Here is a 14,410-nt window from a genome sequence, read left to right on the forward strand (position 1 = left end):
TAACACAGAGGTGTACAACCGGGTGGGCGCTTCCATCCATTGGCCCGGGTTGGCCGGTCTCTCCTATGCGGAGTGGGCCTATGGAGCATTCAGAGGCCTGGGTGGCCGGGACCGCTGCACGTTATTCCTAGTTAGTCTAGTGGTCAGGTACCACACGTGGAACGCACGGTGTTTAGTATCGACGCAGCGTAAAATCCTCCCGGTGGATGAGGTGGTCAGGAACATTCTGGGTGACCTGGTGAAGGTGCGCTCTCTGGAGTATGAGAGGCTGGGCACGGGGAGGGCCTCTCTCCTTTGGAGGGGGTTCTCCTTTAGTGTCCCTTAGTCTGTCATCTCCTCTCCTGGTGTGGGGCTGATGCTGCACTGTAGATTTTTGTTTTGTATCTGAGCATGTTGTGATGTTGGGCTTGCAGGCACCGAACCTGGGCTTTATGTGGTTTGGATTGATGTTGTTGAGATTTTATTTGTATTCTGTTTTCTTTATGTTGTGTTGTAAATACTGTATATATTGTATATAGTGGGGTTTGGGATTAGTGTTAGGTTGGGAGGGGGGTGATGGTGGTTGGGAGGGGGGTGATGGTGGTGGGATTTACGAACTGTTGGACTCTATGACCCTGGGCACTGGTCTGGACTACTTAACGCAAACTTTGGACGTTAGACCAGTGTCTGGGGGGAAGGGGAGGGTGCGGGCGAGGGATTTAGTTTAGTGTAGTGTTGTGTCTATTTGTTATTATATATTGAAGAAAAAAAAAAAAAAAAAAAAAAAAAAAAAAAAAACGGGTGTGGGATGTGATCTGTGTGGGGTGGTTTGTTATTAGAGGGTGTAGGGTGGGTTTATGTATATTTATAGTCATTTTTGTTTATTTGCGGGTGTTGGGTGGGGGTTGTGGTAATTGGTGTTTATTCATTTCAGTGTATTGTAAGTTATTGTTTTTACTAGGTATGAATGTGGCTGGACCAGCAGGTAAGAGATTGTATATATTGTATATAGTGTATATTATGTTTTGTTTGTATTGTTATGTTTTTTACTTTTATATAAAATAAAAGATCTACAGGATGTAACTCAGGATCAGTACAGGATAAGTAATGTCATGTATGTACACAGTGACTGCACCAGCAGCAGAATAGTGAGTGCAGCTCTGGGGTATAATACAGGATGTAACTCAGGATCAGTACAGGATAAGTAATGTCATGTATGTACACAGTGACTGCACCAGCAGCAGAATAGTGAGTGCAGCTCTGGGGTATAATACAGGATGTAACTCGGGATCAGTACAGGATAAGTAATGTCATGTATGTACACAGTGACTGCACCAGCAGCAGAATAGTGAGTGCAGCTCTGGGGTATAATGCAGGATGTAACTCAGGATCAGTACAGGATAAGTAATGTCATGTATGTACACAGTGACTGCACCAGCAGCAGAATAGTGAGTGCAGCTCTGGGGTATAATACAGGATGTAACTCAGGATCAGTACAGGATAAGTAATGTCATGTATGTACACAGTGACTGCACCAGCAGAATAGTGAGTGCAGCTCTGGTGTATAATACAGGATGTAACTCAGGATCAGTACAGGATAAGTAATGTCATGTATGTACACAGTGACTGCACCAGCAGAATAGTGAGCGTAGCTCCGGGCTATAATAACACATGACCGGTGTCTAGCTTTGGGCTTCGTGTTCTATTCTGTCACTGGATGAAATGAGCTACACACGAGACACTTGCACTCACCGTGAGCAGTTTGCTATCTCTATACGGGACCCCTCGCAGTCTCGGCCCCCGCAGCGTGGGGCCGGGTTATTACAGATCCTGGAGCGGCACAGGCACGTGGAGTCCCCGTCGGAGTGCTGGCACGGCTGCCAGGGTGACCAGGCTCCCAGTCCCCCGTTTATTGTTAGGTTCCGGACCTGGTAGATAAATGTAGAGGGTGAGAACAGACAGTGCAGACCCCATTGTATCCAGAGCGCCCCCTACTGTGCGCTGCGCAGCATGAATATCAGGCTCATAGAAATCCCTTCAGAGACATCAGGTTTAAGCTCAACCTCCAGCTGGGAGCGTGAAAGCCGCACTTGTACATTAATAATCCATTTAGCTCCTGGATTTGTAGCTTCTACCTGCTGAATGTTCTGATAATGCACAACATAACGTCATAGGACAGGAAATCTGTGCTCAGCATCCAGGCCGAGGTGCAGGGGATAGCCCCCCCCCCTCACCCCCAGACAGAGGATAGCCCCCCTCACCCCCAGACAGAGGATAGCCCCCCTCACCCCCAGACAGAGGATAGCCCCCCCCCCCCCACCCCCAGACAGAGGATAGCCCCCCTCACCCCCAGACAGAGGATAGCGCTCCCCTCACCCCCAGACAGAGGATAGCGCTCCCCTCACCCCCAGACAGAGGATACCCCCCCCCACCCCCAGACAGAGGATACCCCCCCCACCTCCAGACAGAGGATACCCCCCTCACCCCCAGACAGAGGATAGCCCCCCTCACCCCCAGACAGAGGATAGCCCCCCTCACCCCCAGACAGAGGATACCCCCCACACCCCCAGACAGAGGATACCCCCCCACACCCCCAGACAGAGGATAGCCCCCCCTCACCCCCAGACAGAGGATAGCCCCCCCTCACCCCCAGACAGAGGAAACCCCCCCACCCCCAGACAGAGGATAGCCCCCCTCACCCCCAGACAGAGGATAGCCCCCCTCACCCCCAGACAGAGGATAGCCCCCCTCACCCCCAGACAGAGGACAGCCACCCCTCACCCCCAGACAGAGGATAGCCCCCCTCACCCCCAGACAGAGGATACCCCCCCCCACCCCCAGACAGAGGATAGCCCCCCCATCACCCCGAGACAGAGGATAGCCCCCCCATCACCCCCAGACAGAGGATAGCCCCCCCATCACCCCCAGACAGAGGATAGCCCCCCCTCACCCCCAGACAGAGGATACCCCCCCATCCCCAGACAGAGGATAGCCCCCCTCACCCCCAGAGGATAGCCCCCCTCACCCCCAGACAGAGGATAGCCCCCCCTCGCCCCCAGCACAGAGGATAGCCCCCCTCACCCTCATCACAGAGGATAGCCCCCCTCAGCCCCAGCACAGAGGATAGCCCCCATCACCCTCAGCACAGAGGATAGCCCCCCCTCACCCTTAACACAGAGGATAGCTCCCCTCACCCTCAGCACAGAGGATAGCCCCCCTCATCCTCAACACAGAGGATAGCCCCCCTCACCCTCAGCAGAGGATAGACCCCCCTCACCCTCAGCACAGAGGACAGACAGCCCTCACCCCCAGACAGAGGATAGCCCCCCTCACCCTCATCACAGAGGATAGCCCCCCTCAGCCCCAGCACAGAGGATAGCCCCCCTCACCCTCAGCACAGAGGATAGCCCCCCCTCACCCTTAGCACAGAGGATAGCTCCCCTCACCCTCAGCACAGAGGATAGCCCCCCTCACCCTCAGCACAGAGGATAGCCCCCCTCACCCTCAGCACAGAGGATAGCCCCCCTCACCCTCAGCACAGAGGATAGCCCCCCTCACCCTCAGCACAGAGGATAGCCCCCCTCACCCTCAGCACAGAGGATAGCCCCCCTCACCCTCAGCACAGAGGATAGACCCCCCTCACCCTCAGCACAGAGGATAGACCCCCTCACCCTCAGCACAGAGGATAGCCCCCCTCACCCTCAGCACAGAGGATAGCCCCCCTCACCCTCAGCACAGAGGATAGCCCCCCTCACCCTCAGCACAGAGGATAGCCCCCCTCACCCTCAGCACAGAGGATAGCCCCCCTCACCCTCGGCACAGAGGATAGCCCCCCTCACCCTCGGCACAGAGGATATCCCCCCTCACCCTCAGCACAGAGGATATCCCCCCTCACCCTCAGCACAGAGGATAGCCTCCTTCACTTCAGGACAGGGATAACCGGTGACGCTGTGCATAATGTGCGCAGTGGGTGATCCCTCATCTACTCACCGGGCAGTCCGTGATGTTCTGAAACCACAGGCTCATGTTGGAGCTGTCCTCCAGGGTGCTGCAGCGCTTCTTCTTACTGTCCCAGCCGCAGTACGGGTCTCTGGCACCAAGACAAGTACTAGAGAGAGAGAAAAGGATAACATCGTAGAGCAGGAGAAGGTATAATACAGACATCATAGAGCAGGAGAAGGTATAACACAGACATCATAGAGCAGTGACGGCGAACCTTTTAGGTACAGAGTGCCCAAACTACAACCAAAACCCACTTTTATGTTTCAAAGTGCCAACATGACAATTTGAGTGGTAACCTTTTGATCTCTGCTGTATCACAAGTTTCAAAGCACAATAGAAAGCAGGGGTAAATTGGATTGTAGCTTCCCTCCAGGGTCCCCTGAAAAGGAAGAATCAGGGGACCCAGAGCAGGAGCTCCAATGATAATCCATCTCTGTCCACACCTTCTCCCTCCAAACTCTCAAATAGCACTGAGCATGGCACATCCTGGGCTTTCTTAGACTGGAGGAGGAAGCCATTAGTCCTATCTGGTAAACTCTGTGCTGGGTGCCCATAGAAAGGGCTCAGAGTGCCACCTCTGGCCCCCATGCCATAGGTTCGCCACCACTGTCATAGAGCATGAGGAGGAGGTATAATACAGACATCATAGAGCAGGAGAAGGAGGTATAATACAGACATCATAGAGCAGGAGAAGGAGGTATAATACAGACATCATAGAGCATGAGGAGGAGGTATAATACAGACATCATAGAGCATGAGGAGGAGGAATAACACAGACAACATAGAGCATGAGGAGGAGGAATAACACAGACATCATAGAGCATGAGGAGGAGGTATAATACAGACATCATAGAGCATGAGGAGGAGGTATAATACAGACATCATAGAGCAGGAGAAGGAGGTATAATACAGACATCATAGAGCAGGAGAAGGAGGTATAATACAGACATCATAGAGCATGAGGAGGAGGTATAATACAGACATCATAGAGCATGAGGAGGAGGAATAACACAGACAACATAGAGCATGAGGAGGAGGAATAACACAGACATCATAGAGCATGAGGAGGTATAATACAGACATCATAGAGCATGAGGAGGAGGTATAATACAGACATCATAGAGCATGAGGAGGAGGAATAACACAGACATCATAGAACAGGAGAAGGAGGTATAATACAGACATCATAGAGCATGAGGAGGAGGTATAACACAGACATCATAGAGGATGAGGAGGAGGTATAACACAGACAACATAGAGCATGAGGAGGAGGAATAACACAGACAACATAGAGCATGAGGAGGAGGAATAACACAGACAACATAGAGCATGAGGAGGAGGTATAACACAGACATCATAGAGCAGGAGGAGGAGGTATAATACAGACATCATAGAGCAGGAGGAGGAGGTATAATACAGACATCATAGAGCATGAGGAGGAGGAATAACACAGACATCATAGAGCATGAGGAGGAAGTATAATACAGACATCACAGAGCATGAGGAGGAGGAATAACACAGACATCATAGAGCATGAGGAGGAGGTATAATACAGACATCATAGAGCATGAGGAGGAGGAATAACACAGACAACATAGAGCAGGAGGAGGAGGTATAATACAGACATCATAGAGCATGAGGAGGAGGAATAACACAGACATCATAGAGCATGAGGAGGAGATATAATACAGACATCATAGAGCATGAGGAGGAGGAATAACACAGACAACATAGAGCATGAGGAGGAGGAATAACACAGACATCATAGAGCATGAGGAGGAGGTATAATACAGACATCATAGAGCATGAGGAGGAGGTATAATACAGACATCATAGAGCATGAGGAGGAGGAATAACACAGACAACATAGAGCATGAGGAGGAAGTATAATACAGACATCACAGAGCAGGAGAAGGAGGTATAACACAGACATCATAGAGCAGGAGAAGGAGGTATAATACAGACATCATAGAGCATGAGGAGGAGGTATAATACAGACATCATAGAGCATGAGGAGGAGGTATAACACAGACATCATAGAGCAGGAGAAGGAGGTATAATACAGACATCACAGAGCAGGAGAAGGAGGTATAATACAGACATCATAGAGCATGAGGAGGAGGTATAATACAGACATCATAGAGCATGAGGAGGAAGTATAATACAGACACCATAGAGCATGAGGAGGAGGTATAATACAGACATCATAGAGCAGTGGTGGCGAACCTATGGCACGGGTGCCAGAGGTGGCACTCAGAGCCCTTTCTGTGGGCACTCAGGCCATCACCAGAGAGGACTCCAGGTATCTTCCTGCAGTCCCAGACAGCCCAGGACTTGCTGTGCACAGAGCTATTTTAAAGTGACAATTCTAACTGGGACCACTGGAGGAGTGGGAAGGTGTGGACAGATCTGGATTATCATTGTAGCTGTGACAGAGAAGGGAGTGTAAATCACTAATTATATTTCTGTGTTGGCACTTTGCGATAAATAAGCGGGTCTTGGTTGTAGTTTGGGCACTCGGTCTCTAAAAGGTTCGCCATCACTGTCATAGAGCATGAGGAGGAAGTATAATACAGACACCATAGAGCATGAGGAGGAAGTATAATACAGACATCATAGAGCAGGAGGAGGAGGTATAACACAGACATCATAGAGCATGAGGAGGAGGAAGTATAATACAGACACCATAGAGCATGAGGAGGAGGTATAATACAGACATCATAGAGCATGAGGAGGAAGTATAATACAGACACCATACTCTCACCCTTATTCACATTCAATGTTCTAGAATTGTCTTGTCGCACTATTGTTGGATATTCCGCCGATTTCCGATTTGCACTGCATTTAGCAGGGGTTTATGGCGCATTGGGCCGGCTTTCATGCAACACAAATCAGGGGGCAGGCCGACAGATTCGGACTACGCGTGGGATTCACCATCTAAATTGTGTCGCAAGACAATGCACTTACATGCACCGGGAAGAAGAAGGTGAACTCTGTCGGTCCTGAGCGGGGAAGCGACACATGCAGGATATCGGGCACACGAACTTAGTGAATTGCGGTAGCTTTGCACTCTCGTCGGACAACGAACCCCGGGGAACGCACAGGGACGGGTAAGTGAATGTGCCCCGTTATGTTATGATGATTTGTTTTTGCACAATATTATTCTCAGAAAAATATTAGGGGCGCCAGTCCCATATTAACACCTTCCACCCCCACTCTGGTCACATGACACTACAGACACTACCCCAGCGATCACGTCACTGCAGTCACCAGAGGAGTTGTATGAAGCATCACCAGAAACAACCACCGCCATGTAGAGTGTTATGTATTCTCCCTGGAGAGATGTGAAATCAGACCTCACACTGCTGTGCTCTGTGCTCTCTGCAGCCAGTGTTATGTATTATCCCTGGAGAGATGTGTAATCAGACCTCACACTGCTGTGCTCTGTGCTCCCTGCAGCCAGTGTTATGTATTCTCCCTGGAGAGATGTGAAATCAGACCTCACACTGCTGTGATCTGTGCTCCCTGCAGCCAGTGTTCTGTATTATCCCTGGAGAGATGTGTAATCAGACCTCACACTGCTGTGCTCTGTGCTCTCTGCAGCCAGTGTTATGTATTATCCCTGGAGAGATGTGTAATCAGACCTCACACTGCTGTACTCTGTACTCTCTGCAGCCAGTGTTATGTATTGTCCCTGGAGAGATGTGTAATGAGACCTCACACTGCTGTGCTCTGTGCTCTCTGCAGCCAGTGTTATGTATTGTCCCTGGAGAGATGTGTAATCAGACCTCACACTGCTGTGCTCTGTGCTCTCTGCAGCCAGTGTTATGTATTGTCCCTGGAGAGATGTGTAATCAGACCTCACACTGCTGTGCTCTGTGCTCTCTGCAGCCAGTGTTATGTATTGTCCCTGGAGAGATGTGTAATGAGACCTCACACTGCTGTGCTCTGTGCTCTCTGCAGCCAGTGTTATGTATTGTCCCAGGAGAGATGTGTAATCAGACCTCACACTGCTGTGCCCTGTACTCTCTGCAGCCAGTGTTATGTATTGATCCCGGAGAGATGTGTCATCAGACCTCACACTGCTGTGCCCTGTACTCTCTGCAGCCAGTGTTATGTATTGATCCCGGAGATGTGTAATCAGACCTGTATATGTATGTTGTTAGTAGCAGCAGAACTGTGATATATGGATTTATGTTCCAGAATTGTACTGGGGCGAGTCCTCACACTGCTGTGCTCTAAACTCTTTATATTACATAGTTCCAGCTGCTGTCTCAGGGATTGCTGTTGTAACTTACAGGAAGCCTCTGTACAGCTTGTGGTTGCATCCCTGGTGATAGGTTCCCTTTAACCCAGGGGTCTCAAACTCAATTTACCTGGGGGCCGCTGGAGGTAGATTCTGGGTAAGGCTGGGCCGCATCAAGTTTTCCACACAAAATGCGCTTACAAAATATCATTATTCAGATTCAAATGTCACGGCGTCTCCCAGTGCAAGGAAAGCCCCAAGCTGGGAGACGTGTTTTCTCTATGAACGCGTCCTGTGCACCGAGGGGTCCCAAGCTCCTACCGCACTGAGCCCAGTCAGGGACACTCCATTCCCCCCCCCCCCCCACCCGGTACTTGCCTCCCCGTGTCCCTCCCATCGAAGAAGATGAAGTCGCCGCTCTGACCTGCACCAAGTGCGTTCAGAGCGGCGACTTCATCTTCTTCAAGTACCGGAGGGAAGGGGATTAACCGGTTACGGGCCCTTTCCTGTTTTTTCATGTCCATTTTTCACTCCCCACCTTCAAAAAACTATAACTTTTTTATTTTTACACGTAAAGAGCTGTGTGATGGATTGTTTTCTGCGTAACAAATTGCACTTCATAGTGATGGTATTAAATATTCCATGCCATGTACTCGGAAGCGGGAAAAAAATTCCAAATGCAATGAAAATGCATTTGCGCCATTTTCTTGTGGGCTTGGATATTACGTCTTTCACTGAGCGCCCCAAATGACATGTCTACTTTATTTTTTGGGTCGGTACGATTAAGGGGATACCAAATTTGTATAGGTTTTATAATGTTTTCATACATTTACAAAAATTAAAACCTACTGTACAAAAATAGTTTTTTTTATTTTGCCAAATTCTGGCGCTAATAACTTTTTCATACTTTGGTGTACGGAGCTGTGGGTGCTGTCATTTTTTGCGAAATTTGATAATATGTTCAATGATATCATTTTTAGGACTATACAACCTTTTGATCACTTTTTATATATTTTTTTTATATTTTTCAAAATGGCAAAAAAGTGCCATTTTCGACTTTGGGCGCTATTTTCCGTAACGGGGTTAAACGCACTGAAAAACCGTCATCATATTTTGATAGATCGGGCATTTTCGGACGCGTCGATACCTGATATGTTTATGATTTTTACTGTTTATTTATATTTATGTCAGTTCTAGGGAAAGGGGGGTGATTTGAAATTTTAGGTTTTTTTAGGTACTTTAACCCTAGGTTGTCTGATCGATCCTATCATATACTGCCATACTACAGTATGGCAGTATATGGAGATTTTCCTCCTCATTCATTACAATGTGCTATCAGCACATTGTAATGAAGGGGTTAAAACGAAATAGCCTCGGGTCTTCGGAAGACCTGAGGCTACCATGGAGACGGATCTCCGCCCCCCGATGACGTCACGGGGAGCGGTGATCCAAGGTAAGATGGCGGCGCCCATGCGCCGCTATCTTTTTGAGGCTGCCGGCAGCTTTGTCGGCAGCCATCGCTGTGAAAGCACCCGCGATCGGTGCTAGCACCGATCGCGGGTGTTACCGGTAAGCCTTTGCTGCAATATGCAGAAAAGACTTACCGGCTATGGAGAGGGCTCAGCCCGTGAGCCCTCTCCATGCAGCGCGACCAGGCCGGGCCGCTCCGGGCCGCGAGTTTGAGACCCCTGCTTTAACCCTTAGAGTGCTGTTGTCCTGGGTTTGATCTGTGTCTGGTGATTCCGTGTCCCCGTGTGAGCGCTCTCTCTGTACAGGGCAGTGGACTATGTGGTCGCTATATAAACCAGGGCCTGAGATGAGAGTGGGGGGAGCCTCGGACCAGCGCTGTGGTCCCCATTATTTCGGGCTCTGACCTAACTCCCCAGTAATGTGCGGCTGAATCATCCGTGTATTAATAGGCGCTGTCCGGAGCGGTGGCGTCCCTCGCCTGGAGCTCACGTTCAAAGCCGAGTGGACATGAAACGCGGCGGCGGATACAAAGCGCGGTCTGATGGGACGCACAGTGCGCCGCTTCATCAGGACCTCCGCCGTCTCCACAACAGTCACACGAGGAGATACAAATACACAGCGAATGTATCAGGCCAAATGTTACACAAAGCTTCTCTGTAGCCGCTCGCTGTCTGTCTGTCTGTAATCACAGTTTTCACAGCAGCAGAGACGGACGACGCGGCCGCAACATGAACAATGGATCCATTCACAGCGGAGCCCCCGAGCCCGACACAGAGGAAACCGCGCAGGATGTGGGGTCCTAAGGCAACAATCACTCATCAGTTCCCCTAATGAGGGCATCTTAATGGCTGATTAGTGCCCCAGGATATCAGGGGTTAACGCAGCATTCACTCTCAGCTATCTATCTGCGGGAAGGGTTAAAAGGATCTGTCAACAGGTGTTTCCCTTCACACTGCTGTGCTCTGTGTTCTCTGCAGCCAGTGTTATGTATTGTCCCTGGAGAGATGTGTAATCAGACCTCACACTGCTGTGCTCTGTGCAGCCAGTGTTATGTATTGTCCCTGGAGAGATGTGTAATCAGACCTCACACTGCTGTGCTCTGTGCTCTCTGCAGCCAGTGTTATGTATTGTCCCTGGAGAGATGTGTAATCAGACCTCACACTGCTGTGCTCTGTGCTCTCTACAGCCAGTGTTATGTATTGTCCCTGGAGAGATTGTAATCAGACCTCACACTGCTGTGCTCTGTGCTCTGTGCAGCCAGTGTTATGTACTATCCCTGGAAAGATGTGTAATCAGACCTCACACTGCTGTGCTCTGTGCTTTCTGCAGCCAGTGTTATGTATTGTCCCTGGAGAGATGTGTAATCAGACCTCACACTGCTGTGCTCTGTGCTCTCTGCAGCCAGTGTTATGTATTGTCCCTGGAGAGATTGTAATCAGACCTCACACTGCTGTGCTCTGTGCAGCCAGTGTTATGTACTGTCCCTGGAAAGATGTGTAATCAGACCTCACACTGCTGTGCTCTGTGCTTTCTGCAGCCAGTGTTATGTATTGTCCCTGGAGAGATGTGTAATCAGACCTCACACTGCTGTGCTCTGTGCTCTCTGCAGCCAGTGTTATGTATTGTCCCTGGAGAGATGTGTAATCAGACCTCACACTGCTGTGCTCTCTGCAGTCAGTGTTATGTATTGTCCCTGGAGAAATGTGTAATTACACATCTGCAGAGAGCGCAGAGCACAGCAGTGTGAAGTCTGACTACTTACCTTTCTGGAGACAATACATATCACTGGCTGCAGTCCTGGTCTGTGTTGCGCTGCTTCCTACGTCCCTCGTGTCGTGTTTCTGCTGCTTCAGATGTCATGAGGAGACGCAGGAAGAATGTAAAATAATGGAAAAACAAGGAGACGGAGCAACAGGAAAAACACAACAAAAAACCTCTGGAGAGAAAGCAGCATTTATTATTAATCTGTATGACAGAAGCCCCGGCACAGGACACAGCAGGGGCAGGAGTTCTCGACTCTTTCTACATACTTGAAGAATTTAATATTTTAAAGAGCTGAAAAGCAGAAGCCCCCAACACTGACATCTACTACATGCGGAGGTGTAGCCGTGTATGCGGAGGTGTAGCCGTGTATGCGGAGGTGTAGCCGTGTATGCGGAGGTGTAGCCGTGTATGCGGAGGTGTAGCCGTGTATGCGGAGGTGTAGCCGTGCATGCGGAGGTGTAGCCGTGCATGCGGAGGTATAGCCGTGCATGCGGAGGTGTAGCCGTGTATAGGGAGGTATAGCCGTGCATGCGGAGGTGTAGCCGTGTATAGGGAGGTGTAGCCGTGTATGTGGAGGTGTAGCCGTGCATGTGGAGGTGTAGCCGTGCATGTGGAGGTGTAGCCGTGCATGCGGAGGTGTAGCCGTGCATGCGGAGGTGTAGCCGTGCATGCGGAGGTGTAGCCGTGCACGCTGAGGTGTAGCCGTGTATAGGGAGGTGTAGCCGTGCATGTGGAGGTGTAGCCGTGCATGTGGAGGTGTAGCCGTGTATGTGGAGGTATAGCCGTGTATGCGGAGGTGTAGCCGTGTATGCGGAGGTGTAGCCGTGCATGCGGAGGTGTAGCTGTGTATGCGGAGGTGTAGCCGTGGATGCGGAGGTGTAGCCGTGCATGCGGAAGTGTAGCCGTGTATAGGGAGGTGTAGCCGTGTATGCGGAGGTGTAGCCGTGTATGCGGAGGTGTAGCCGTGTATGCGGAGGTGTAGCCGTGTATGCGGAGGTGTAGCCGTGTATGTGGAGGTGTAGCCGTGCATGTGGAGGTGTAGCCGTGCATGCGGAGGTATAGCTGTGTTTGCGGAGGTATAGCCGTGTATACGGAGGTGTAGCCGTGTACACGGAGGTGTAGTAGTACATAGGGGGCTCAGTGCTGATATATTATTATGATGATATGATGAACACCATTGGGTGATTTCCGGCATTAACCCCTGGCGTGTCGGTCCCCTCCCCCCTCCTGTAGACGCATCTATCCTGCAGCAATACACGAGTATTTGGCAGCCGGAAATGTCTCTCCGCCTGCAGGTAGCGTCGCCCCCGGATCACATGGAATTTCCAGAATTCAAGGAACAAGATGAAATCCATTTATGGAGGAATAAGAGAGTCAGGTATAATCTGTGCCGGGGGCACTGGAGCTGGTGAGAGGGGCACTGCGTCACAATGTATTAGTACAGGGATCTATAGCTGGACCCCTGATACAAGATAACAAACTCCCCCCAGTTATTACTAAGGATCCAGCCCCTCGGTAAATCATGTGTCAAACACCATAAAAAATCCACAAGGTTATGAAATGTCCCATATAAACCCCAACTTGGCCATAAACCCCCCACTGACTATCAATCTGAGCGGAGCCTGACAAGACCCCCATACCCCCTGGGAGAATCAATGGGGGACGGAGTCTGACGAGACCCCCCCCACTCCCCGATGAGGATCAGGATGTGAAGTAGGAAAGTTTCACTTCTTCTGTCAAACCTACAAGTCAGAGGCTGCCTGGGGATACTGGGAGTTGTAGTATCACAGTTGGGGCAGATAGGGTAGGGTGTGGACCCCCAGAGGTCTCTGCTGTGTCCTGCAGGACGGGGTTTGGGCCACAGTCACATTGTAAAGAACAAATCTCCAGAAATGATTGTGCGGAGGGGTCACAGCGAGGTGTCAATCCTATTAGTCTGCAATCAGCCGCTAATTACCGCGCTGTGAGAGAACCGTTGCGCACCGGATAATCCGGCTACACCTCCCCGAGGGCCGGATCAGTCACATGTCATTGGATTCATTGTATCAACTGAAACAAAGGGATGATGTCATCGGTGAATGAAAGGGACCTGAAAATCTAAACATTGTCCACCATCAGCCGTCCACACTCCGGAGTCCAACTGCGACTGAACACGGATGACATCACAGGACAGCGATGCCAGAGGACTACAAGTCCCAGCAGCCACAACTTTCCATAGACCCGGTGGTCGCCGACTCCCGCACATGATTTCTGTTGTAATCCCGTCTTCTCCATGATCTCCGGCCGCAGAGGAATTGACTAATTTGGAATTTGCATCTATTATTATGGCGCCTGGATAGCCGGGGCCCTGACACGTGGATCATGTATGCGCAGCAGCCCCTCACAGTGTAATATCCTGGGGGTCCAGAACCAGAAGTCCATGGGGAGGAGACCCCACAAAAAAATCAACGATTGGGCTCATTATGGATTAGGCCTGACAACTAGAGGGACTCCACAGCTGCATGCAGTATATTCTGGAGCACCAAGATGCACCGCAGCTTTGGATGTGACTAGAGTATAAGTGGCTGGGACGTGGCTCTATAGAAAGAAGATTGCTGCTTCAGAAATCAGGCGCAATTTGTAGAAGTGATGGCGGCGAACGCTGCCCTCTCACCCTTGTCAGGCACGGGAAGGATCTCATTAATCACAATTCCTGCACTTGACGCAGATCATTATCCGCGGACGCGGCGACTCGCAAGACGATAAATGGATTCTCGCCCCTCCAAGTGTAATAACACAGTGAAGACTCAAGAAGGGTCAAGCAGCAGAGGCCGCACCAATCACGTAACCTCGCCACACACTTGTAACAGCTCCCAGACCACCGACAACCGCTGTGCCCCCCAGAGACTAGACATAGGGAAACGTCCTCGCCCTGTGCAGTCCCAGTGCGCAGTCTCCTGCTCGCCCTGT

The 14,410-nt window shown here is 50.5% G+C and overlaps 1 protein-coding gene across 5 annotated transcripts in view; it reads right to left on the reverse strand.

The window, feature by feature from the left end:
- SEMA5B (semaphorin 5B) overlaps positions 1 to 14,410 on the reverse strand; it is a 146,766-nt gene that overhangs the window by 33,194 nt on the left and 99,162 nt on the right. For all 5 annotated transcript variants that reach the window (XM_072122082.1, XM_072122081.1, XM_072122083.1 and 2 more), the window contains 2 exons: positions 3,970 to 4,087; positions 1,732 to 1,907 (listed from right to left, as the gene is read on the reverse strand). In XM_072122082.1, coding sequence (XP_071978183.1) covers positions 1,732 to 1,907; positions 3,970 to 4,087 — 294 coding nt within the window. The remainder of the gene's footprint in view (positions 1 to 1,731; positions 1,908 to 3,969; positions 4,088 to 14,410) is intronic.

This window comes from Engystomops pustulosus, chromosome 8 (genome assembly GCF_040894005.1).
Source record: "Engystomops pustulosus chromosome 8, aEngPut4.maternal, whole genome shotgun sequence".
Lineage (NCBI taxonomy): Eukaryota > Metazoa > Chordata > Amphibia > Anura > Leptodactylidae > Engystomops > Engystomops pustulosus.